This window comes from Anastrepha obliqua, chromosome 1, assembly GCF_027943255.1.
Source record: "Anastrepha obliqua isolate idAnaObli1 chromosome 1, idAnaObli1_1.0, whole genome shotgun sequence".
NCBI lineage: Eukaryota > Metazoa > Arthropoda > Insecta > Diptera > Tephritidae > Anastrepha > Anastrepha obliqua.
In genome coordinates this window covers 105,182,318-105,198,883 of record NC_072892.1, presented here as the reverse complement: position 1 = coordinate 105,198,883, position 16,566 = coordinate 105,182,318, and the positions used below count along the sequence as shown (strand labels likewise).

The 16,566-nt window shown below is 31.9% G+C and overlaps 1 protein-coding gene across 16 annotated transcripts in view; it reads left to right on the top strand.

Annotated features, from left to right (window-relative positions):
* LOC129235338 (heterogeneous nuclear ribonucleoprotein R) overlaps window positions 1-16,104 on the top strand; it is a 97,810-nt gene extending 81,706 nt beyond the window's left edge. For 8 of the 16 annotated variants that reach the window (XM_054869119.1, XM_054869122.1, XM_054869133.1 and 5 more), the window contains exons 12-13: window positions 2,591-2,834; window positions 13,916-16,104. In XM_054869119.1, the coding sequence (XP_054725094.1) occupies window positions 2,591-2,834; window positions 13,916-14,088 (417 nt within the window). In that variant the 3' untranslated portion in view covers window positions 14,089-16,104. Of the gene's footprint in view, window positions 1-2,590; window positions 2,835-11,142; window positions 11,778-13,915 lie in introns of those variants that run through there. The other 8 variants (XM_054869125.1, XM_054869127.1, XM_054869129.1 and 5 more) reach the window with 4 other exon arrangements.
* Window positions 16,105-16,566: the final 462 nt, after the last annotated feature.

The window sequence follows — 16,566 nt, the reverse complement described above, 5'->3', positions numbered from 1 at the left end:
GCTCCTATTCGCGTTGATTTTCGTTATTCTCAAAACAGTAACGTGTTTAATGCATTAATATATACCTATAACAGACTTTTTTTCCGACCCAGATATGATGTCCAAAATATCCTAAGTTCCGGTTAGATCGATGCTCAATACATATCTGAAAGTTCTCCACTCATCACAGTTCCTCATCCAAACTAAGTGCCCTCATTACACTCATGATAGAGCTGAGTTGAATTGAGCGTCTTTCTTCTGGCTGCAGTTGACCGAGATGTCCCAACCTTATCTGCGCCATAGGCCTGCATTCAGAGATAAGGGGCATTGGAGTATCCGGGAATTGGTTACGGAAACGACAAGAATCAGTGAACCATATCCCGATCATTTGAAGATGACTACGCAATCTGCCGTAACCTGTGAGAATGCCTGTGAGCATTATCCGTTTATCCTTGGGCAGGGTTATGAGTTTTTTAAACCTCTTTTGGTTGTAATGATTTCGCCTGGCGTAGCCCCATAGCCTTAGCTCTTCACTCCTAAGCTTCTCCTTGGTGGTGTGTTCTCCCATAGCAAGTAAGGGCTCGGGTTCTGTTGATGGCGCGGCCGCAGCCTCTCTAGATATGTTTCAGAAAAAAGTTTGGCATTCCATTCCCGATTCGGAAAATGTGTTGTGCCGTCATACCTTGGTTAATTTTTCAGGAATCATTTGCTTACAGTGTCTGGTGGTATTAAATAGTCGTTTCACTTAAATTTACGATTGCTCCTTTACATTCAAATTTAGGTTTTATGAGGAAAATACTTGTTATTTCATATATATTTTAATTTGCTTAATTTGCGACTTATTTTTCACCATATTTGATAAGTGCTCACCGCTGCCCACTAACCTAAGCTAACTAACCTTAAGCTTATTGATTTCATTTAACTACCATTAATGCATAAACATATTTAATATTGGCATAAGTTAGAAAAAAAATGATTGTAATATGGCCTCGTAAAAATCGCTTTTAGTATTTAACACTGAAACATTTTCTTTAGTTCGAAATTTTACAATAATCAACTCAAAATTATTGTTAGTATTAAAATTGAAAATCAAAAAAAAAAAAAAATCAAAAAACATGTGTCAATCGCAAATTTCGTTAAGATTCTTGCAAAAATCAAACGCCAAATTACATTAAGAATTAATTACGCAAAAACAGGAAACATTTGTGAGAACACTGCAATTAACTTAGTTGCCCTGATTGCAATAAAAGTTAAATGCAGGCAAGCAAAAATGGGGAAATTATGTTTTATGTAAGTTTTACTCATACACACATACTATACATATGTACATACATTTATTTCGAAAATACAATAGTTGATTTTAAGCCTAAGTATAAGTGCATTTATTCAGCAAATATTATTTTTGTTGAAGCTGGTGACTTTAGAAGCCACAACGCAGACAAGTCTACGAAATTTTCATAAATAATCACGGAATCTAGTGCATAAACAAAAAAATGTTATAAAGATTTGGCAATACATAGAGACTTCTTAGAATTCAATACAAGTTTTCCAAGTACAAATTGTGTCGCTTTGAATTTGGAATTATTACGTTTAAGCTTTTATACTTTTCACAAGTTTTTATGAAAACATTAATTTTTATTATAATTATTCATATTAATTGATTTTTAAACATAAAGATCTAACGCGTTAATTTCGATTTTTTTCTTTTCTTTCTTTTTCTTTTTTATGTTTCGGTAAAAACCAAATATATCATCTTAAAAAAATTATATATATGTTCGTCAAATCACAAAAACCAAATACAAAACAAAACTTACCAATCACAACCACAAATATGAATGAAAAAAACTCAAAACCAAACGCGCAAAATAAATGCGAAACTTTAAATCTGTGTCTAAAACCATTTATTTTGGAATGAAATCATTTTGACAACACCTATAATTTTTTTTTTAATTACCCTTTTCATATTTCTTTTCCAATCTTACTAAACAAAACAATTTTTTTTGTCAACATTTGAACCGAAACCATCAAATATGTGCCGGAAAAATATTTGAAAAATTCCCCAAAAATTTCGAAACATTGGAAACCACCCAACAACCGTACTCGGGAAACCAAAAACCGAATAATGTTTATCGAAAACCATTTACTAAAAACGTATATCGTATACCATTGCATTATTGTCCAAAAACTAATAATTGAATTGTTAAATTTTGGCTACTACCCTTGGCGATTCATGTATATAAAATTTATGTAATTTATATGTGTACATAATGTTCGTTCGAACCAAATGACAACGGCCAAAATCAACCAATCGAACCCATCGAACCACCAACCAACCGAAACAACCAACCGACCAATCAACCAACTTGTGTCAATGCGCAAACGAATTATTTTTTTTCTATTAAATCTGACGAAATTCGTGAAACCCGAAAAAACCGAATAATCAACTCCACACGATTGCACACATAAAACAATAACACACATACACCCATACACCAATACACACAAACACACGCACATACAATTACACTGTGAAAATCACAACAACTGAAACCACCAAAAAAAACAACAATAACAACAACCACAACAACGACAACTACAACAACACCAACAGGGGGTTGGTCGTGGACGTGGAATCACGGCCACGCGTGGCCGAGCCGTTGGGCTCCGTGGCAACATCAACCGTCAGGGGGCCCCTCAAGCGGCGGCGGCGGTGGTGGCGGCGGCGGCGGTGGCAGTTCAGCGGGGGGCCACCGCTCAGGGGGCTCAGGCAGCAACCGGGGGGGTCCGTGGGGTGGGACAAATGCGTCCCAGCGCTCGTGGCACCCAGCACGCCAAGCCGCTACAAAATTTACCAGGTGAGAAATTCATTTCAACCAAATTTATTACAAGAAAAAAGTAAATAAATAAATAGTGCATCAACAACATTTAAAACAACAAAAACAACAACAATACAGCAACCAGTGTGTAAGCTTAATGTATAACAGTATCATTTAAAATACAGAAAGAAAAAACAAAAAAAAAATACCAATTTACATACATAAAAACTGGCTAATTAGAATTAGTTAAATGCAGTTAATAAATTTGATATACGTACATACCTATACATACATACATTAATTAATACATGCTACACACTTACAAGCATAAAAAATCATAGAGATGTAATTTATGTAACTATTAATAATTACTGTACTGTTTAAACGGATTTTCTTTATATCAAATACACACACACATACATAAATACACATGCCCATGCGCGCATACACACAGCCACAATTTAACAATGTTCGATGCATACAGATAAACGTACTGTTAAGTTAGTAGAAGTTCCTTAGAAATGTGCTACGACGACTACTACTTTTAAGTACTTTTATTATAATGTTGTTTTTGTGCTAGCGGTATATACTTTTCTACAACTTTTTACTATATAAATACATACAAATACTTTTTATTGTTAATTAATTAGTCTAAACGTTAACCGTTATCGTAATTATTACCATGTACTGTTTCAAGAGTAAACACAGCAACAACAACTACATACATGCATACAAAATTGAATGTGATTTTTCATCTAACGCCTTCACACGCTTGCGAATTCCATTGTATTGAATTCACCAAATTTTCGAAAACGTGCGTCGTATGTATGTATGTAGTTTCAAGTGTCAACACCTGGTTGGTTTTTGCTCTTTGTGTGCACACACATACACACACACTGTTTTTCTCTTTGATACGACTCTCTTAAGTTTGAATACTTTGATCATATTATATGTTGCTGTATGATTTGTGTAAATCTTTTTGGTTGTCAACGTAATTTTAATTATATTAAAATATTGTAGTTGAAATTTTCTTTATATACTGCAAATTGTAATTATTTTTATGCGTACTCTTAGTCCTTTGCATTAATTACTACTTGACATTAATTACTTGATAAACGATTATGAATAAATAATTTGTTGTTCTAATAATAACACACAATTAATTTTATTAAGGAAAATATTGTATTTTGTTCGCATTTTGTAAGAATTAAAAAAACGAATAAATATGAGACTTGCTCTCTCGCACTCGAACTACTAAGTGTGTTGTGCTCTCTTTCTCTTAACTCAGTAGTTTTACTAATTAATTTTTTAGTTTTTATTTTTTTTTTTTGTTTTTTTTTGCTCATGCTGTTTTTCGTTATTTTTGGGCAAAAAAGAAGTAGTGCCCCTGGCAACAACGGGCTTCGAAAAGAAAAGTGTAATTTTTCTTTTTGCTCCGTTTTGTTTTCTTTCGTTGTTTTCTTCACGTAATTCGTGTTTAAAGGTTATAATGGATTGTTGGTTGGGTTTAGCGCGAAATTTGTGTGCGTTGCGCATTTGGCGGCTTTTCCAGTGTTTTTCAAATTTTACACTGTCACTTAAAGGTACACGCGGGAGTGAAATTTTCTGCCTAGCTAACTGCCAAGCTTTAAGTGCATACATATGTGTCTATGCTGTTTTCCTCTATACTCTTGCAAATATTTTATACTCTGCATGCCATTAGTAAATTTGTATATGTATGTGCATATATTTTGTTAGTAAACTATTAGTTTCCTTCATGCCCGTCATTGGTGTGCCTGAAAAATTCACGAAAAATACATATCATTTTTTATGTGTCTTGACAGTTTTAAAAACACTGGCGCATATATATACATGTTAAAAAAATTTAAGCGACCCAACCAAGTCACCTACATACATACATACCTGTATTCTTTGGCATACTTTGTGTGCTGCTATTCATTTAATCGTAATTTTTATTTGTCTAATTTTTCCTTTTAATTTTTTGCGGAACGCAATAATGAATCGATTAGTATTTAAAGGAGTAAAAGAGTTCATAGGAAATGTTCTAAACATACATACATTCCAAAACCAATTAGAAACTTCGCGCCCATTTAAGCATTATACTTTTAATAATTAATCAATTTTTTTATTAAAAGCCACAAGTTATATTAAATACATATATGTATGTACTTATTTTTAGCACATATAAGTTCAAAACTATATATATCTGTGTTTCAATGTATGAATACATGCAAACGAAAAATAAAAAATCGGTTTCCAAAAAATAAAACAAATTCGAAACAATCAACAAAAACAAAGAGACGAAAATCAAACAATCAAAAATACAACGACCCGGCATACAGTTTTTACGGTTATTAGTTAAAAATCCAAAACAGTTTAACGGCAATCTTATATCTTTTATGGTAAACCAAAAGACAAAAATCAAACAAATTCAAACCAAACACCGTACAAAATTCCTGTTTCTCCAACTGACGTGTATATATAATTTTTTTAAGATTCGATATTTGTTTTGTATTGATTCGAAATATTTCTGACATACTAACCATAACATTAAATGCATATCTGTTGCGATAACACCAAAACACCAGTCGTTTTTCGATAGGACTTTAGCGAGAAACGACTGGTGATCTCTTAACTGTTGAAGGTTTTTTTAAAGGCTTCAACTCCATACCAACTCTACACCATGGATTCACAGTGCTCCACACATGCATACACACATGCAAAGAGGGTAGAAAGTAAAACAAACACACCCATGACATCAAAGTGACTTGTGTGCTGATAACAAAATGTGGGCCAATAGAAACTAGACTAAGAATTGTTGAAAAACGTAATGTCAATTATTAGTATAAGGTGGCGCAAAATTAATCAATCATTGTTGTAACTTTTTTACTTAAATAAAAAACAATTATTTGCGGTAATGGAAATCTTTAGTACAAGGTGGCGCAAAATTAAAACAAAAAATATTTGAAGTAATGGAAATCTTTAGTACAAGGTGGCGACAAATTAATCATCCATTGTTGTTTTTGAATAACTTTTTTGCTAAATTAAAAGGTGGCGCAAATTAATCAATCATTGTTGTAACTTTTTTACTTAAATAAAAATCAATTATTTGAAGTAATGGAAATCTTTAGTACAAGGTGGCGCAAAATTAATCATCCATTGTTGTTTTCGAACAACTTTTTTGCTAAATTAAAAAAAAAAATATTTGAAGTAATGGAAATCATCCATTTTTGTTTTTGAATAACTTTTTTGCTAAATTAAAAAAAATATATTTGAAGTAATGAATGGAAATCTTTATTTTGCGCTTTACACGCTCCATTGCGTTTATCCACTCGTTGTATACTGCAGCTGTCTAGCTCACCAGTGTCAAATATGATTGACATCTGACAACATTTGCAAAAATTATAGATCCTCCGTTAGGGTGATTAGTTTTGCGTCAACTTGCATATGTTTAAAACTGTAAAATTAATGTTATGTTCACATGAAAAAACTAAAAAAAAAAAATTTTTAAATATGTGTCACATAACCTCAATCTTGTTCATAAAAAGGTTTTTAAATGTTTATTTTTTTAATGTTTATTTTTCCATATCTCCATCACTCGCTTCTTTTACAAAGTATCGCTGGTTCACTTTTGCTCTTTTTTTGAAAAAAAAAATTAACATTCAACAAAATCGTAATTGACACAAAAATTATAGTGATTGCGCAACTAATTGAATACAGTAAAATATATTTTTAATAAAAACTAATACAAAAAACAAATATGTAAGAAAAATAAAAATTATTGTAAATTTCGAAAACAAAGAAAATAATTTTTGTGTGTGTTTCAGTTGATAAAATCTGAATGCAATAGGTGTGTTCGTTTGGCTTTCTTCCTATATCTACACATACATACATAACCATCATGAAATATATTTACCCATACAAACTACCTATTCGAAAATATGTTTTGCCTAGCTAACTATTAATTCTTATTAAATACACATTTAAAATAAAACGCGTACAAAAATGCACCCCTGCTGCCACTACCATTCCCCTTCTTCATATGTTTAATTTTATTATACACAAATTATTTTCTAAGTGAAAAGTAATATTTTTTAGTATTACTGAAAATATAGCATACATACATACATACATGCATTTATAACTCATACAAACAACATATTTATGTACGTGCATAATAGGAAAATAATTTATTAAATTTTAAATACTAATCGATTCGTTTCATTTAAATTTAAGTTTCTGTTTAAAAATGGTGAAGAAATTATGAAATTATTTTTATTACCCCATTAAATCATACAAATACATACTTCTATATGTATATGTATGGTTATTCAAATAGAAATGCATTTATTTGTATTTTACATATTTTTTTCTCATTTCGAATTACTTATTTTTTATATTTCATATAGACTGTATTTTATTTTTTATGCAGAAATATATGAAAAACTGGTTAATTAATAAATAATTAACTGTGCATTTTGTAATTTTGTAGTAGAATTGATCTGTTGTATATACATACATGCATACATACATATGTTAAAATAATACTTGTATTGTGTTATAGAACGATTTTGTTTTATTTGTATATAGAATAAAGCTTCTGATGATAAAATGTGTATGAAGAATAAAAAAAATAATACCACCATTTACCATTTGAGAGTCATCAAATGTAAAAAATAATTGAAAAAACAAAACGTAATTATTTCCAACTGCACTATTTCAAAGGGAAATATTAGAAAGTGACGCAAAACGGCGAAGCATAACTTAAAAATTGTTAAGAAATGTCTAGAAAAAAAATTAGGAAAAAAATTAAGATTAGGAAAAGGCGCGAAACTTCTGGGATCTCTCTGGCTTTAGCTATACATTCTGATAGCTATACATTCTTGATACATTCTTTTTCACTAACTACCCCAAAAACTTTCTTAGAGGGAGATAGATTGGGACATCATTCATTTATTAAAGGTTTGCTCGCTTGTGATATTCGAATTCAGACACGCCCTTACAAAAAGTCGCATTTAAGAAGAGTGTAGGAAGTGAAAATATTAAATACCTTGAGGTAGCAACGAAGTGTTTTTTTTTTACGTAGGTAGTTGAAATCGTTCAAGTGAAGCGGCCGCCGTAGTAGAATGAGTTGGTGCGTGACTACCATTCGGAATCAAGAGAGAAGGTTGGTTCGAATCTCGGTGAAACATCAAAACGAAGAAAAACATTTTTCTAATAGCAGTCACCCCTCGACTGACAATGGCAAACCTTCCAGTGTAGTGCCATAAAAAAGCTCCTCATAAATAATATCTGCCGTTCGGAGTCGGCTTGAAACTGTAGGTCCCTCTATTTGTGGAACAATATCAAGACGCACCCCACAAAGAGGAGGAGGAGCTCGGCCAAACACCCAAAACAGGATATACGAGGCATATATATATATATATGGCCAAAGCTGTTGATATCTATAATGGAGAAGAGGTTTTTTTGCTTAAATTATAAATGAATTTATGGTACAAACGGAAATTGCGAAAATGGTTTAACTCCATCCTGGAATTATATTTTGAGAATTAATTTTGCGAAGATGCGAAGTTTCGTTACTACAACGCATTTATGACTGCAATGAATTATTTCATAGATTCATCATAAATTCAGTTGACTAAAAGAAAACTTTGAACTTACTCCCGCCTTACTTTGTTACGCTTTGTCCACGTAAACTTAGAGTTTTGACTCCCAAGTCCCAATTATTCTTACATTCCTATTTACTTAACAAACTACCGGTACTTATTTAAATTAAATCTTATATCGACGGCGCCCGCCGTAGTGTGTAACTACTAATCGGAAGTCCCGTACACAAAACATGAAATGATAGAAAATGTTGTTTGTATTAGTGACGGCCCACCCTCAGCACGGAATGGCAAAAAGCTCCTCAGAAAAAACCATCTGCCCTTCGGAGACTGAGATTAATTTCATATTGCTAAATAAACTCTTGTTGGTAAGTTATGCATTTTCAGAGCAACCTAGTAAGTACTTCCACGATCTATAATTGCAAGGCATCGATCTCAAAGTGTGGAAATATTCATCTTTCACGCGCATTGCCCCAACAAATGCTTTATGCTATCCTCATTTAAGTGGATTTTACAGCGACCTCGTCTGCTGCGTCGACGGGTGTGCCACTAAAACAATCTCTCCTCTTCCTCTCTTGGATGTTTCCTCTGCCCCACAACTTCGGTAGCATTTCATCGAAAACAGGGAAGAACCAAGTGGGCGTTCTGTTGAAGAGTGCCCTCTCTACTGTCCCTGGGTCCAGGGTCGCCAGTTTTGGAGCCAGAATCATGTTATCGACTCATCTTCTAATCAAGTAGGTAGCATAAGATTAGCATTCCGATTAAGCATCTCTGTCCATGTCCAGTTTTTAGGCGCGCAAGACTCGCTCTATATATGTGTCAATAAATTGCCAATTTCCTGTGCTTTCTCTCATTTTTTCAATAATGTTGTCTGCTCTTAAGCGTCCTAGACTGCCTTTGTGATCTGATTTCCATCTCTCACGAAGATGACAGATGTTGAAGAGTTGAGCTCTACAATAAGAGAAGTTAGAATGCCTCTCGAGGTTAGAGATTCAGAGTTTACTTAGATTCTCTAAAGACGCAGACAAATCACAAAATGTCTACTACAATGAAACGTAAAGGTCTAGCTCCATCTGGTAACACTAAGGGCCAATAGTATAATAGTTTTTTAAAGAAGTTAGTTTTATTAAATCAAGTAAATATTAAACAAATAAATATTAAAGAAATAAATAAAGCGTCGCTGCTCGAACCAATCGAAGCCATGTTCTCCAACTCTGACCAGAAACTGTAGTCCAATAGATTCAGATCTGGACTTCCAGACGTCCAATATTCTGCGGCTATGGTGGTTTTTGCCTTGTGGGCTGGAGTGGAATCTTGCTGGAAGATCCAACGCCCTCCATTGAAGAGAGTGCTGCAAAATGATTCAGCATGTCTTCTTAGAATCCCCATTTTGCCCAGTCTTAACCTATTTTTTGCAGAAATGTAGAGATGTAACGCCATTACAAGACACTCCCCACCAAACCATTACGGAGGCTGGATGGTGGCCACACTGAACCCTTGGAGTACAATTTTTTGCATCTTTAGCAGATTTAGCATAGATTTTGTCATTTTTCTTATTAAAAACTTCTTCAATAGTGAACATTTTCTCATCTGTGAAATGAATATTTTCATGGCCGTTGACCGCGTCCCACCGAAGAAGCTGCTTGCATCTGTCGAGTCTAATTTTCTTCAAGCGTGTTTTCAAAGGATGACCAGTTGAGTGACAGAAGGATTTCAGTTCTAATTAGTCTTGACATGAATCTGGTCGATACATTCATTTCCCTGGACATCATTTTCTGGTTTGTAAGGGAATTTTTTCGAATTATTTCTCGAACGGCTTTTATGGCTGCACTGATTCGCACCACGCGAGGACAAGCACTTCTTTTTCTCTCTGTCACTTCAGACGTTTGGGAAAAACGATTGATCGTGCGATAAACAAACATTCTCTAAATACTAAGTTTTTTCAGTTTTCTCGTAAATCTCACTGGCACTTTTACCACACTTTTGTGATGCAATCACAGCAATGCGAATTTCCTTAGCTCCCCACTCCATTGTTAACGAGTGAAATTTGCCTCGAAACTGAGTATAATTTATGTGTATTCTCGCGACTTTGTTCTCGCCGTATGCTTTGTAAAATTTGTCACAGAATTTATGACAAGACTGGGTAATATACTAAAAATTCAAACGCATTCCTTCACTGCTCGAATCGAATTGAATCTTTATCCCCGTTGATCGTTCTTGTTCAGTGGCGCTTACAATATTTATTTATCAAATACAAATATAATAATTCGATAGGTGACGCAAAACGAAGATACTATTCAAGCCTATAGGTTAAAAGCTGCCGAACGAAGAAAAAAGTGTAGCGCCTGGTTCCGCCACAACTAAAATATTCGATAAAATAGAGAGTTGGTTATGAGCTAAAACCACCAACTAGCAAATTAGATACTTTTATGTTTTATGGCATTCGCGTAAAACTATGAGGCAGGCGCATCAAATCATTGCATTTCTTGATTAAAAATTTGTTTCGAAAAAATTTTGCACTTTTGAAAAAATTACCTTGAGTATTTGGTATGATATTATTTAATTATCAGAAGCTTTATACAAATTCTATTTACATAATAGTGTAGTTTTATATTAATTTGCTAATTGTGAGTATTAATTTTACGAATTTCATTTCATTCTTAGTTTTATCCTAATTACATTTCATTTCCAAAACTTTCTTCCCCTTTCCTGCACAACGAAAACAAACAACATTTTTCCAGCTTCCATCGGAGTTCATGCATAAAAAATTGAAACATCTATGATTTTCGATTCCTTGAAATTGAAAGAATATAAATGCGGAAACTGAAAAAAATGCAAATTTGTCTTGAATTCATCCTTCACTTATTGAAGAACCGAAACAAATTCAATAATTTCTATGAACTAATTTATCAACTATGTATTTACTTCAATGAAAAATTTTCGCACGAAATTTATTTCAATAATTTGCCAACGGACTTCCAGCTACCTTCATCAAAACTCAAAATAAAAAAAGAAACACTAATCAAAATACTTAGCATTTATGAGCAGTAACATTTTCGAAGTCTTGTGCCAAAACAAAACGCGTTCAAGTACTCAACTGCGCTCTCTTTAGTGGCATACGCTTTCCGAAACGAAGTATAAAGCAACGCTAAATAAGAAACAAAAACAAAAATTCAAGACGAATCCGAATTTCTACGCATATTTCGACACTCAACCCCGGCGTTGCCAATCATTCTTAACTTTGCTCTCACTTAACTAACGCTACTACTATCATATCTATCATCCCTGTGTGCACTTGATTGATTCTTATAGCTAGTATATATAAATATATATATGTAACTTTAATATGCGTGTATAATTATATATACTCAAATAATTTTTGTATTTTGTTTTTTTTTTGTCATTTACTATGTTCGTTCATTGTTTTTTTCTAATACTCGTACATCATATATTGTAAATTTTCTATAATTATTTCCTTTTGACGATACAAAAAGAATTACGATTTTGTATTATGCAAAATTTTGTCGCATTCTGGAAATAAATTTCTTCTTGTGTAATGAAAAAACATGCATATAAAACAGAAATACATCGAATTTGTTTTAATTTTATTTGTAATTCCGCCTGCCCAAAATCCGTTTACCTGAATTTTTAAGAAATATATCATTTTTATTCTCCCACAGGTTGAAATTGTGCTTAATTTAGTGCCCTTTTGAATCTTGATTACTATTTAGTATTCTTTTTTTTTTTTAATCCAATTGTAATGTATATTTTATGTACTTATTTGTTTCTTTTTTAATTGGAAATTTATGCATACAAAATTACAAATACAGGGCATACTTTCACTGAATGGAAAATAGAGGCGGGTGAGCGCGAATATTGATGATAATATTTATCGATAACTTTAACTAGTAGTATCGATAACTTTTTAGTAAAGAGATTTACGCTTGAGTTGCCTTCGAAGGCAAAGAGTTTAGTTTTTTTTGATGTCCAAAGTGGTAAAACTTAAGTTATCAATCAATGTTCCCATATTTTATTATTAAAATACATTTTCGTGAATACCCACTGCGTTAAAAATTACAAATCTAATAAGTTGTTGTTAGCACGAACAAAATTTTGTTTTCAATGCACTGAGCCGCTGGATTTAGTTTGCCTAGAAAGAGGCACGTTGACTACAAAGTCCGTATTTATAGAATAAAATGATAATTAATAAATATTCAGAAAGCGTTTGCTGTTTGGTTGCTTTTTTAATCGAAGTGTAAAAAACGGCTTTTTCCAACAGATGCCTTTATAGATTTCCTGTTCAGCGACTTGCTTTCTTTGCAATAATTATTCATTCATTTTGTGCCAGTTTTTCTCATTCATCGAAGTTCAGGTCGATTTAAGCGATCACCATATTTCGTTACGAAACTATTCAAATTCTCTTGGTAGCAGTTCACTGCTACGAGTAGTAAGCCATAAAGTGTGGTTACAAGCCACGAATTAAAAAGGGTCTATAGTAATTAAAAAGCTTTTGCTGGTTAATACAAATAATTTTTTGAAAACTTGTAATTTTTTTTAACTTTTGTCGTAACTTAATCGATTTTCTTCCACAAAACGAGGATACTAATTGGAAGTTGTTCAGATAAAAACTTCGTTCTCCTCTATAAGCAGCCAAAATTTTGCGCCACTTTCATAAACCAGACTATGATTTCAGGTACTTGTTCTGTATTTATCAGCCCTTTTCTGGTTAATTTATGTGATCAAAGGCCTTATTTGTTGACATAAAGCTTTTACTCAAACATATACCATAGAACCTCACACATTGCCTCTCAAACCTCTCGAAGCACACGCGCAGGAGAGCAATGAGGACTCGGCTGAGTATAAACCAGCGCAATTTCATGTTGCAGTTCTACATACTCGTACCTATGTTTACTGAGTTCAAGAATTTCACTTCAAACTAGACGATAGTTTTACGCAAAAAGAAATATATACAAATTGGGTATTTTCAAATCATTCGTTTAAATTTTTTACAATGACGATTTAGCGATATTATTCTAAGTTTTCACGGGAGAATCAATTTTACAATTGTTTGCATTAATTAAATGGATGGCAGAATAAATTTCTTGCTCAATACTTGCACATTCACCTCTTTTAAGGTGTATTGGTTTTTATGACACTCGTAAATAGCAAATGTTTTCTATTTTCCATTCACTAGATACTAAAGTTTTTTGCAACTAGTTTATAAAGTGCCTTTGGGTAGAAAAAAAAAATTGTTAAAAAATGTATTGAGCAGGTCACAGATAGAGCTACAATTTTTTTAAAGCTTTTAAAATTTTATATAAAAGAAATAATAATGCTATTTTCATTTCTCTCTTCTCTTTGATAACACAAAACATTCATTTCTACCAAAAACAAAAAAAAAAAATAAATAAAAAATGAACAACCACAAATAAATCCAAAAACTCTACGCCTAACGATATGGAAACCTCTTATCATTTATACCCACCTACATCCCCCTACTTATGGCGAGTGCAGTAGTCGGTAAACGTAAATTTGATGGAGGTCACCAAAATCCTGCAGATATTAAGCGACGTTACCCGAGCGGTCTAATCGGAAATGGCAGTTGGGGCAGTATACCGTTACCACAACAACCACTGGGCACCAATGGCGAGCAATGGTACACAGATACATTTCCAACTTGGAGTTAAGCAACAAAAATAACTACAACAACAAGAACAATAATAATAACAACAGAATACACAAATTTTAAAACATCAAACAACAAACACAACTACTACCACTGCAGTAACAACAATAGCTGCAATAATAAGAGCGATTACATAGGAGAAATCAACAATAACAAGAACAACTTTAAAAGCATTAACAACTATACTCGTTTACATACATATTACAACACTTGTTTGAGTGCAAAGTCAGTGTTATGTAAGGGGAGGGAAAGCTATTGGCTATAATGCAAAAGAAAATCATATAGCAATAACAACAATAACAAATACAACCACAACACTTTATTTACTCAATAAGCATAAGAAGAAAAGAGATATAAATAGAAAGACAACACCAACATCAAAATGAAACTGAAAATTAGAAACAGCAAAAGCGTTAGATATTAAAAATACAACTACTTAATTGCAACAATAATACTAGTACTTGCATACAAAGCACAGTTGACATGGCGATTTGTTTGCTTAATGTTTTATAATCTCAAACAGACATACGACCATATGTATCCATATAGAAATTTATGAAATTGGAAAATTATAAAATGATGTCCAAACTTGAAAATCACAATAGAAGTCAGTGTGAAAAATTATAATAATTAACAATATGAACGGGATGTAGGTATGCATGTGCGTATGTGCGTATGTAAGTGCACGCATGCATAAATACATAAACCACATATAACGTATAATATATCGCAACTATCTAAACTTTATAGCAGTCCAATAAAACCAAAACACACACATACTTACATACGTATATACAAGAATGTAAACAGAACGAGTTTTTAAAGCAGCAAGAAAAAAATATGTATAACGAAATATCAATGATTTTCCGTTGCGAAAGTTAGTATACAATTCAGAAAATAAAAAAAATAAAAACAAAAATAAAAAATAAATAGTAGTGCTGTACTCATTTGAAAATTCACGTCCGTAAATTTTGCAAATAAAAATAAATTATGTAAACATGTATGTATGTAATTGTATACCTTTTAAACTAAAGTGTAGACAAAATTCAGCCAAGTAAAAATATTAAAATTAAATGTATGTATGTATTAAGTAGCAACAGCATACAATTTTAACTGGTTAATTTCTGGAAGCTTACTTCGGTTTATCTGGGCATTTTAAATTGCGTATGTCATAACTATAAAAACAAGCTAAATATTATAGTAAACTTTTAAGTACCACAAAACACAAACAAGAACAAAAAAATGAGTGAATTAAAAATTGAATTTTAAAATGCATTACTACTGCTCTACCATGAAAACACACAACAAATTATAATGAAAAAGAAAGAAGTAAGCATTAAAAGTTACCAGAAAAAACAACTTATGCCGGAAAATCATTGTGCAAAGAAATGACTTATGACGTATAGCCTCCATAGCAGACGTCAAACAATAATGAAGTGAAGGCATACTTGCCTTCATATTATCTAATTGATTAGTACTATTTCGATACGCAGTTTTTATACACCATTATATACAAATGCAGACAAGATTGAAAGTAATAATACAAATAACTAAGTAAAATGTTTGATAGCGAAAACCTCTCACTCAAATATTGTAAATATGTTGCCGAGTAATTTAAAAACCAACAAATTCATATATTCAAATATAAAGTAATAATACCAAATTACAAAGAATGCGAATTGATGTCAAAGAAAGAGGTATATTCACGAGTCTTCAGCGAAAACTTGCAAAAAAGTAGAAAAAATAAAAATAAAAAATAAATAAATACTTTGAAAATTCGAAAAGCTAAGCTTGGCGAAAAAAATTGACTGAAAATTGAAAATTCTTAAAAGTTATACATAAAAAAATTACGTACATATATAATGGATAAAAAGCGTACTAATGAGAATGAATTGATACATTTTTAATTGCAATTAAATGATGCAATTTAACAAAAATTAACGGAATACGGTGTTTTTGTTCAAAAAGTGTGTGGTAACATGTGAAGTTATTATATAACGTCAACATGTTGAATGTACCTAATGAAAAAAATTTAATTACAATTTTTTAAAACTAAAAAGTACCATAATGAAAAAAAACAACAAAAAAGCATTTCGCTCAAAAAAATTCTCAAAAATAGTTTTCTTTATTAAATTTATGGTTGTTAAAATTTTTTTTTTTTTTTTGATAAGTTTGTAACAAATTAAATATTGTTCACAACTTTTTATACAATTTTGAATAAGTTGAAGTTCTGCAACTGTCTTGGCCTTATACAAAGAAAAAAATTTTTTTTCGTGCCCTTTTTTGTTTTAATTTTTTTTTTTTCGATAAACATGCAATTATTTGTTGGTGTATGTTATAAAATTGGATATTCTATTAAAACACAGAAATCGATAGACCACTTTTTATCTCTCGAAACAATTGAGAGGCGTAGATAATTACAAAACAAAAACAAAAACAAAAACATAGTTTGCAATGAAGTAAAAAAATCGTAAGATAA